Genomic DNA, 10,893 nt, shown 5'->3' with positions numbered 1-10,893 from the left:
TGTGTGTTTATTACACGATGAGAGCTAATCAGTGATTTCTGTGATGAGATTCTACAAAAGACTTTTATTTACAATCATTACGAACCTGCAGCTTAAATTCTTCCTCTTTAATTAAAGCTCACTGCGATGTTATTTATCAATAAAATATTTTATCTGAACTCAAAATGAAACTTTGTGTTTTTAAGACAAACAAAAACATTATTTCTACGATGACAGTTCGTCAAATCCACACAAAACGTTTTTTCTTTGACATTTTTGTATTTTGATGATTTTTAGTGAGTTTCATTTGAAACTGTTCAGAACGACGTCAGCGTTTCATAAAACTGGTTTGGAACAAACGGAGGAAACTGCAGGGATCCTCTTTGAGTCTTTATGAAATCACATCATACAAACAATAAAACAAACTCCGCCTCCTGCAGCTGATTGGTCCTCTGCAGGTTTCAGTATTTACAGAAACGGTCTGATTCCTGCTCGAAGCTCCGCCCCTCAGAACTCTTTGTAATGCAGCAACCTGGAGACAGAGAGCAGGGTCAACGTTAGCATGTACGGGAACGTGACGCGAGCCGCACGCGCACACACGTAATCATCTCACAGAAGCCTAAGTGTGTCCAGGTCAGTGTGTCATGGATGTAAATGTGTGTGTGAGACTCGCTCTGGCGCGCTCTCAGCTGTTCCAGCTCTTTACCACACGGGGGCGCTCTTCACCCCAAGAACTCGCTCACTTTGTGACTCTCCAAACAGGATAAACTGGATTTCAAAGTAAAAGCTGTCATGTGATTAGGGGTCAGCAGACCGCGTACATGGCATCAGAGCTCCGCCTCCAAACGTCACACTGCTGCTGAGGCGACCTGTATGTGGTGGCGGTGACTTCACCCTCAGTTTCCTGTTTGACTTTGTGTCGTATTAACAGCTGATCACACAGAAAAGTCCAAACTGCCGTTTTTAAACTTTTACCTCCTGCTGTTCACGGACGGGGTCACGATCACATGATCGATTCATGACGACAAGCGCTCAAATCCAACTTTATTTATATAGCGCAAAAGCACAACAGTCGCCTCAAGGCTCTTTATGTTGTAAGGTTGACCCTACAATAACACATACAGAGAAAAACCCAACAATCATATGACCCCCTGTGAGCAGCACTGTGGTGACAGTGGGAAGGAAAAACTCCCTTTTAACAGGAAGAAACCTCCAGCAGAACCAGGCTCAGGGAGGGGCGGGGCCATCTGCTGTGATTGGTTGGGGTGAGAGAAGGAAGACAGGAGAAAGACACTGTGGAAGAGATGAACCAATCAAAACACGATATAAAAAACCCCACGTAGCATTAGTTGGTGAGGACGTGAGAGGGCGCGTTTTGGGGGATTCGTGATTTTGCCGCCAAAAGCACATGAGATGTAAACGTTGCATCCAGGTAGAGGACAGGAGGAGGGATACACCTTTAGGTTTCAGGGTTGTGATCTGCCCCGCTGCCTTGTGGTGGACAGGAACTACTTTTTGGAGTGACACATAATTTGCGCGGCGTCTTATAGAGATTGAAAATGTGACGTCATTCAGGGGTAAAACTGCAAAGGATTCTGGGAACTCGTGGCAAGAGGTACTAGCGCACGCAGGCTTTCAATTAAAATCAGTCACACAGCGATAAAAAGAAACACAAAAATGTCAAGAAGCTGTTGTATTATTAACTGCAATAGCCGGTCGCATGACAGCCACGGGAAGCCGACGGGTAAAGAGATCGTTTTTATCGGATTACGTCGTTGAAGAGAAATTGTTCGAGCCATGTTTCCGAAGTAACAAAGAGGCGACGGATGGCCTGGATTGCAGCCATTCAAAGATCAAATATAACGTCCTAGAACACTCCAGCTCACAGGTTAGTCTGCTCACTAATTGCCCAGTACGATTACAGCATACAGTATTATTGTCACTGCTACATTTCTGTGATGAACCAGAAATTATTTCCACTACTAATTAATTACCGTTGAGCTCAAAGGTTATATTAATAAACGGTTAATGAATGTGTATTTATGACGACGATTTGTGAGACTGGTAAACTTATGATACGTACGATGGTCCTTCGTTCTACACGGTGCATTTCAAGGTCCTGCACCCATCCGTCGGTAAACTGTACCTGGGCTTGTTGCAGTGACCTGAAGTTACTAAACTTCACGAGTGTATGCACTCACTCCAAGAACCGTATGATTATAAATATGAGCGTGGTGAAAGTTGGGCAGCACGCTGACGTCTTTTGTCCACTCTGTGTGCTCGTAAGGGTCTGACCCTTTCACTCCTTTGATTTTTTCCTCGTATCTTTTCTTTGTCTTTTCGTCGAGTCCGTCTTTGTACGGACCGGCATTGTTCTGCTTCGTTTTGTACAGAACTTTTTTGGGGGGCAAAGAAAAAGCAAGAATTTATTGGAACCGGAGAATGAACGTTTTGCGGTGCTGCAAGTGCTTGCGTTTGATGCGGTACTTGGATTGTTTTGCCACGAGTTCCCGGCATGCAATGCGCGAAAGTCACGTGGTCTGTCGATCTCTATTGTGACCGCTTCTGTAACGGGCTTGAAGACCTGCCCGAGGCCATCACGGCGTTTTCAGGTAAACGGTTTGTAAAAATAGTTTCTAAACAGTTTTTGTTTGCAGTTATGACATCATGCTGGCGTGCGACACACTCCGGTCTGACGCTCGTGTGCATTTGAAGAAATACGTGCACATTCAGACGCACGAGGCTGAACACAAGGCGGGGCAAATACAAAGAAGAGTTAGAGGTTAAAAAATCCGGACTCCAGAGGGTCACGCCTGTGGGACCACAGACTGTCTCACCTGTAGAGGGGGGCGTGGCCTTTGTTGTTAGCCAGTGAGAAGAAGCCGCTGTGCGGGGAGAAGTCGAGGCAGCTGGCTCGATAAACGATCTTCCTCTTGGCAACGGGGAAGTTGGAGAAGACGGTGAGGCTGGGCAGGTGCACCTGAGGACAAAGGTAAACCGTTAATGCTCTTCATCATCGCCATCGTCATCATCATCACTGCCGTCTCTCACCAGCCGCACAGCCTCGTCCTCTGCGCGGGACGCAATGGCCAGGATCTCCGATGTGGGGTTAAAGGTCAGGGCGGTCGCTGAGGTCAGCAGGTTCATCACTGCCTTCAGAGGCTTCGGATTGGCTGAATTAAGACACGCCTCCTGAGAGTAGACGTTGACCACACCGGACTGAGAGCTGAAAAAAAAAAAAAAGAGCTCAGCACTGAGCACTCCGGCGTCTTTAACCTTAAATAACACACAGCTCTCAGCCAATCAGAGAGCAGCACGGTTACGAGGGCGTGTCTTACCCACAGGCCAGGTACTGCCCGTTTTGAGACGTGGCGATGGAAGTTCCCCTCACGCAGCCGTCGTCCGTAAACCTGTTCACACACCGACTGCTGCGCATGTCCCACACATACACCTCCCCATCCTCTGCGCGCGCGCACACGCACACGCACGCACGCACACACACACACACACACACACACAAAGATTAATCACATGACATGAGCAGGAACACACACGCCCACCTTTCCTCGACTTACCTGAGTTTGCAAAGACTTTGCTGCCATCAGGAGAGAACGCGACGCCGCTGACATCACCGTTTATCTTCATACTGCGAACCACCTCCTTTGTCTGCACACACACAGATTTTTCTAATATTAGAGTTTCATCAGTTCACCTGTCCATGCTTCCGATTGGTCACATTGCAAGCTCCGCCTCTGTCAGAGATACACTGTAGCTATGTCCCAATCCAGCGGCCGCACACCTCGTAGTGCGCATTTGTAGACCGATTACGTCACAGCGACACGACGAAGGCTGTCCCAATCTAAAGTGTTCTCTTTGTGCACTTCGTGGTCCCATATATCCCACAATTCATAGCACGGCGGTGGGTGTGGATAATTTGTTCAGAAAAAAAAAAGGTGGATGGCTGAAGCGGGGCAGCCGAAAAGTTAAACTGTCAAAAGTAAGAACTGAATATTGTGTCTCTTTATGTGCGAATGTTTAATAACGAAGAACATTAAAACATTACTGTTGGCCACATGTCTGCAAAGTTATGTCAGTCATATATCCACAAACACAACGAGCTGAAAGTCAGTGATGCTGCTCGGTTTGCAGTCCTGAACATCACGGCACAAGCAGGATTCACTGCACTGTTAATGTGAGCTGTGTTATATTGCTGCCTCTGTTCGGTGGTGTCGAGCCAAACGGACTTTAACGTGTGTTTGAACGAGCTGACGGTTCACTCGTTAAGCTGAAAGAAAGATGCTTTAATCACAGCAGTCACACATGTGTCCACTGCACCATCTGGAACTCTTCTTGTTTACACTCGTAATAACACAAACACTAAATCCTGCTTCTCTGGTGCTGTTGTGTAGCAGTGTGTACACCTGAGACTGTCACCTGTCTGTCTGTCCTGCACTCTCTCTCTGTTTCTTTCTCTCTGATTGTGGAATAAAAGTATGAACATGTGTTTATAAGTTACACTTGTGTTTGAATCCTGCAGCTTATCACACATTTCATTTCCATGTGTGACGACTGCAAGTGTCCAGAGTGAGGACAGACTGAGGGACCCACTGCTGCACATCATCTGTGAGGCTTTGCACCCCTGATGATCCACCAGGACAAACTCAGCAGTGTGTGAGGAAGAGGAGGAGGAAGAGCCAGCAGCAGCTGACAGATGGAGAGAATAGACAGACTGTTCCCTGTTTGTGAAGGACTGCTAGGAAAGTTTAACATAACTGTCTGTGCTGAATCAGTCTTATTAGGTAATGTTCAAATAATGTGATCATCCCAGTGTTTCCAGTGTGTGAGAAAGTACTCAGAGTACTCAGGGCCTTCAAGTTACACACTATGAAAGGCAGCAACAAGTTTAATGTTCAGAAACCTAAAGTCTGTATCAGCAGCAGAATGGAGCTAAAATAAATGTTGGTTTCAGTTCTATGAAGCTTTGAGTATTTTGGATCAGTAGCTGCTGTGTTTGTTGCATCATATTGCTGTAATTGTTTATATGCTTTATATATTCTGAGCTAAGTTGATCTATAGTGTTACATCATATTCTATAAGGATGTTATGTGTTTGTAGACTTTCTGCCCAGTTTGACCCATTTAGCAGACGTCAGCCTGTTTAAGGCTCTGATATCTATTCTGTGTGACTTACAGCAGTTATGACATGGTCTGATTTTCTCACCCAATAAAGGAATATTTCATATATCAGTCTACTCTTCATTCTATCAGACACAGTTATCACAGCTCCTACATTTTCTTTTACACATATATGTAAGCATTGAGCCAAATTTAGTACCAACATATTAAACAAACAATATTTGTCTCTTCTATATAACACATCTATATACACACTGTCACAGATACTCGTCTTTGAGTGAAGATTTAAGGTGAGAGGAAATATAAATAACTGCAACTTGAATCTTTGACCCAGAGTTCAAGCTCTGCTGTAATAAATCATAATAATCTGACAATAACTTTAATATTGTCCATATTATATTTACATCACCACAGTGAGATGACGTTAGTCTCATGAACAACATTAACTAATTGTTATTTACTAACTAATCTTAAATCACTGTTCAGTGCAGACATGAAGCCCAACACGCATGTTTCAGTCTCGTGGTCTCAGCCTCAGATACTCAGCTGATCTCATAAATAAACAAACAAAAAAACATTTGTTCTCCTTCATTTCTGTCACACAAAGCTGTATGAAACGTTTCCAGCTGTTAGTATCATGGTTGCTAGGCAACATGAGCAGCGCGACGAAGGCCAGACCGTCCCGTTTCACGAGCCTCGTTCTTCTGGCCTTCTCGCACTTCAGAGTACCCGCCCCACGTAGTCTGCGAAGTGCGGGTACTATGAAGTGTGCGGTTGCTGGATTGGGACACAGCTTGAGTTATCGGGAGGACTCAGGAGAGGGGAGGGGCGAGGGGGAGGAGTTACCTTGAGGGTGAGGACGTGCAGGTATCCGTTGGTGCCTGTGAGCAGCAGAGCGCCTCCTTCAGGACACACGGAGAACTCCTTCACTCGAGCTTCATTCAGACCTGATGACAAACAAACATGCTCTTAATTTGAAATCCCGGGAACCTCCTCCTCCCCTGACCTCTGACCCCGCCTCACCTCTGACGGTGTGCACAGGTGAGACGCGGCCCTCCATCATGTCGTACAGGTAGAACATCTTGTTCTTGAGGCTGGTGGCGATCACCATCTCCCCGTCCACGCTGAACTGCGCCTTGTGGACGGGGAAGCGCTCCAGGTGGATGCTCTGGATCTTCGGGTTCGTCTTCCCGTCCACCTGAAGAGGAGGAAGGTCAAAATCACGTGACCCCTCCCACCTGAGCCTAACACCTGAGCAGAGAGGCTCGACCGTACCTGGAACAGGGAGACGGACTGGTCGAGGCCGGCCGTCATGACGACTTGAGCGCTGGGGTGGAACTGGACAGTGGTCAGCCTGTCCTCAGACGGACGGGTGCTGTTGGCGTGGAGACACTTCTTCACCTGATTACGAACGCAGAGACGACAGGAAGTCAGACCCGATGTTTTAACGAGTGCTCGTCTGTGTGTGTTTATAACAAATGACAGCATCAAACTACTTCACCTGTGAGCTACAGAACAGAAATCAGCTGTTTTTCTAATGGAGTCTGGCAGGAAGCACGCCACAGGTTTTACATGAACCCTTCAGCTTCAGTCTGAGGACGGGGTTTTGCATCGACAGCCAGAAAGCCACATGAACTCACTCATGAACAGCAGAACAGAAAATTAGCAGATTTTGAATGGAGTCTGGTAGAAAATGACCTGAACCAAGTTTGCAAGCTGAGCCTGAAACTGCTGTGCAAGAGAATCTAAAATTCAGAGGATTTTAAATGAAGTTTGGTGGCAAAACTGTCAGTAAACAGCCGTCCGACCTCACTTTATTAATCTGTAAAAACAAACAAAATTCAAGTGAAGAGCTCAGAATTCACTCGAAGCGCCGTGAGGCATCAAACATGTTTTTAACAAAGCCCATGTTAGCATGTTGCTCTTGACGAAGGCTTTCGCACTTTTCTCCTCCTCCTCTCCCTTAGCTTCCCTGCCTAGCCTCTTGTGTCCTTGTCTCGTCTCGTGTTTTTTGTATTACTTTCCCTGGAACTCTCTCACAGTCTGTTCTCTAAAACCTAAAAGAGAATTATGGATTTGATCAACTGATCAACTGGTGCGTTCGACACCCTTTCTCAACGAGAAGTCTGGGCTCAGGTGAACCTGACTGCTGAAGATATCTACCTATGAACCATGGTAACAGGGTTCTGGCGGATCGGAGCTGGCTTGGCCCTGACTTATCGGAGAATTAAGGAAGCGGAACCGGCTGTTCAAAACCCCCACAAGGCTGCCCGCTGGGATTGGAACGATGGGACGAGGCGTGAGTTTCTCAAAATGGACTCATTGAGTCAGCACGGAGAAGATCTTGGAGAGGCTACGGCTGCCGTGAACACTCAGAACAAGAGCTCTGAGTGAAAAACTGGATTACATCTGGAGGGGCTCGCTCGAACAACACCCCTGAGCGCAAATTCGATCACATCTTGGGGAAGTGCACTGCGGTCGTGAGTGTAACAACCTGCTCTTTGAGCAAAAAGAACGACAACATCACGGAACGTAAGTTTGGAAAACATCATAGAAAGCTCGCGGCTCTCCAACGGGAGAGTGAGAGACCAGTGTTGGACTGTAGAACAGCTTTGAAATTCATATGAGCTGTTCGCACTAAAGTAAAAAGCACCATCACTTCATGAGGAGACCCCTTTGGCACCAGCTGCGGCCTCAAGGCTGGAGCTGAACAACAACACCCTGATAACGACTGTGTTGAGTCTGTTCTTCCTGTTCCATGCAAGGCCACCTGGGTTGGCTGGAAGACTGTTTACTTAGCCTGGCAGGGTGAAGGACACTGTCTCAGCTGAACTCTGGACACACACACACACACACACACACACAGACACACACACACACACACACACACACACACACACACAGACACACACACACACACACACACATCCCCCCTCCCTTTCCAAACGCCTTCGATGCTTATTCCCTTCCGATGCTGACGGTGGATCATGGAGACCAGCGCACGCAGGCCCGGATGTGCTGTCTACATCAGCGGTCTCTCACCTTTATCCCCCTGCTGCTTGTCATGTGTTTCTTTGGTGTATTACGAGTGTTTTCATGTGCAGAGGTGTTTTTTCTGTGCTCAAACTGATCTCCCTGTTGGAGTTCAGTCTGGGGGGAGTTATTTTTCTCCTCATCTTTCCTCATGTGGTGCATTCTCCATGTTATACCTCTCTGACCTGTCTTCCCCATGTGATGTTTGTGTCATGTATGTATGGTCGGGGGGTAAGATGGCGCCACCATTGCGTGCAATATGTCGGCAGCCTTATGAAATTTCCCCTTGTGGGACTAATAAAGGTATATCAAATCACACAGTCACTGCTGCTAAAATGATCCATATTCTGAATGGAGTCTGGCAACCACGTCACACCAGATTCAGCAGATGTTACAAAGCCTCACATCCTGTTCTCAGACACAAACTTATCCCAGCACCGGTGTAACACTCATCGCTCTGTAACATTACCTACAGCAAACACGTAAAATGAGCAATATTTTGAATGGAGTCTGGTGGAACAGCCTGACAGACAAACAGAAGCCTGCTGGACTCACTGACCCTCAGGATGCCGCTGGGCAGGCTGTCCGAGGACGCCACAAAGTTTCCCGTCCTCCTCAGTAGGTCATCCTCCTCATCTTCATCCTCCTCAGCTTCAGGAACACAGAGACGCAGAGTCTGAGTTTCTGTCGACTGAAAACACTCTTAAAATAATAAAAACATTTTAGATTCTACCTCTCCTCCTCCTCCTCCTCTTCTGGTCGCTGCTCTCCGCCCATGATGGCGTTCCTCCCATCGCCTTCTGGAACCTGAAACACACGCAGCACACGTCCAGGTGTGTTTATAGGTGTGTGTGTGTGCATCTGTGTGCGTGCATACTCACTGCTCCCTCATCCTCTGCTGCAGTTTCTGTTTGGTCATGGTGGACTCTGCCTCGCCTTTCATCAGGTTTCTACGGAAACGGTGCTTCATGTCCACCCTGAAACACACCAACACCTCAGCATCATCACGCGAGTCTTCACTCACCACAATCATCTTTGATTTCCCGCTTTCAGCCTAAAACACGTCTTATTGTGAAACACTCACTCTTCCTCCAGCTCGTCATCCTCGTCCACCCACGCCGCTTTCTTCTCGGCCTGCGGCTCCTGCCGCATTCCGCCCTCATCCTCAGACTCCTTTGCCTCCTCTTCATCTTTGTCCTCCAGCAGCAGGAGTCCGGTTTGGTCCTCGTCCTCCTGCTCAGGGAACAGGAAGCATCAGTGAAAAACCAAAACCTGACCTGAACCCAGCACGATTCATCACCAAGCTCCACAAACCAGACTCCATTCAAAAATTCACCCAGTTTTACAGCATCGTTCAAACGGGAGGTGACCTGACATTAAAGTGTTTCACCACTAAAACTCTTCTTCACCTGGTGCTCAGTTATTCAGCGGGTCTAAGCCAAAGTCCTACACAGTCGTCTTCGTCTTATATATACAAAAGTTTCAGCTTCTGAGCAGGGAAAGAAAAACAAGACTTTTTTTAAATGGAGTCTGGTGGTAGATAACTGTCAGCCTGGTTCACACACAAACAGAGGCAATCTAAATTAGAAGACTTTTAAATGGAGTCTGGCGGTAAACCCAAAGGTTTAATGGTTTGTTGGAAAACTTCGTAACCTTAGTTTTCAGAGTAATATCTGCTCATGCGCACGAGAACAAAAGTCAGGGATATTTTGAACGGAGTTTGGTTGATACAAGTTAAGCTTGAACAGATTACAGACATCGTGGCTGTTAATTAGCCAGCCGAGTTTACCAGAAACACCCCGCAAACTTTTGTAAATGTCAAACTTTGTCTTTACGTAAACAGTTTTGCGCCTGTGCAAGAACATTTGAAGCCGATCGCAGGAAACAGAGTTTTTCAGGTAACAAAGATTTTCGTGACTTTTCTTTCAGGTCAGTTAAACCGAATTTACCACAAATAACTGCGTTTCATGAGAGTTACGGCAGCTCGGTCTCAGAGGCAGAGGTTTCCAGTTAGTGTCCAAAAAAGTTTAAATGAGCTGTTTTTTTAAACGGTCTCTGGTGAGAACGTCACCTCCACGAGTCTCTCCAGCAGCTCCTCCTCGGCCCCGAACACCAGCTCCTCCAGCAGCTTCACCGAGCTGTTCTTCTCCCCCAGCACCGCCAGGTTCTTTACGTTCCTCTGCCGCTCCTCCTCTTCTTCCACCAGGCTAGACTGCGGGAGTTTCGCCCTCTTCTTGGCCGGCTGTTTGCCCTCATCGGCCGGCAGCTTAATGAAGCTCATGTCCTCCATGTTTGTTCCGTCCTCTGCACCAAACTCCAATCAGAAAACTGCGACTTTAAGCCAGCCTCACAACACTTGTAATCCTTTTCTTAGCATGAAGCAGACTGTGTTGCACATGTGGAGACCAGTGCGTGTTTTTTCCCCTCACTCGCAGTGCAATCACGTGCTTCCGGTGAGATGACCTCCGAACCCGGAAAAACAAAGTCCGCCCCCTAGTGATTGAAAGCAGAAATGCCAAAAAGAAAATAGATTTTTAGTTTTTAAACTAACTGTAAACTCAGTCTCCACATAAATATCAAATAATATAATTACTGAATTAATGTTCTGTTTTTTCTAAATGATATTTATTTCCTCAAACCCTATTTCATGTTTAGACTGCTGCTAAAAAATGTGATTTTTGAGCTAACTTTCATGTAATTTCTACACACCATCAGATTTTATAACAGAGCCATAGAAATATTTTGT

General features: G+C 46.6%; 1 protein-coding gene across 1 annotated transcript; it reads right to left on the bottom strand.

The window, feature by feature from the left end:
- Positions 1-44: 44 nt before the first annotated feature.
- Positions 45-10,634, bottom strand: utp18 (UTP18 small subunit processome component). Its single transcript, XM_085455243.1, has 13 exons — positions 10,219-10,634; positions 9,232-9,380; positions 9,029-9,124; positions 8,881-8,954; positions 8,707-8,798; positions 6,390-6,515; positions 6,138-6,312; positions 5,961-6,061; positions 3,555-3,645; positions 3,318-3,441; positions 3,031-3,205; positions 2,817-2,959; positions 45-511 (listed from the first exon to the last, which is right to left on the bottom strand). Exons 1-13 carry the CDS (start codon positions 10,435-10,437, stop codon positions 487-489), a joined length of 1,590 nt encoding a protein of 529 aa, XP_085311369.1. The 5' UTR covers positions 10,438-10,634; the 3' UTR covers positions 45-486.
- Between the last annotated feature and the right edge of the window lie 259 nt (positions 10,635-10,893).

The sequence above is a fragment of the Copadichromis virginalis genome, linkage group LG4, assembly GCF_057382275.1.
Source record: "Copadichromis virginalis isolate Kocher_CV1m ecotype Utaka linkage group LG4, C_Virginalis_male_GT1.1, whole genome shotgun sequence".
Taxonomy (NCBI): domain Eukaryota; kingdom Metazoa; phylum Chordata; class Actinopteri; order Cichliformes; family Cichlidae; genus Copadichromis; species Copadichromis virginalis.
This window is presented reverse-complemented; position numbering and strand designations above follow the sequence as displayed.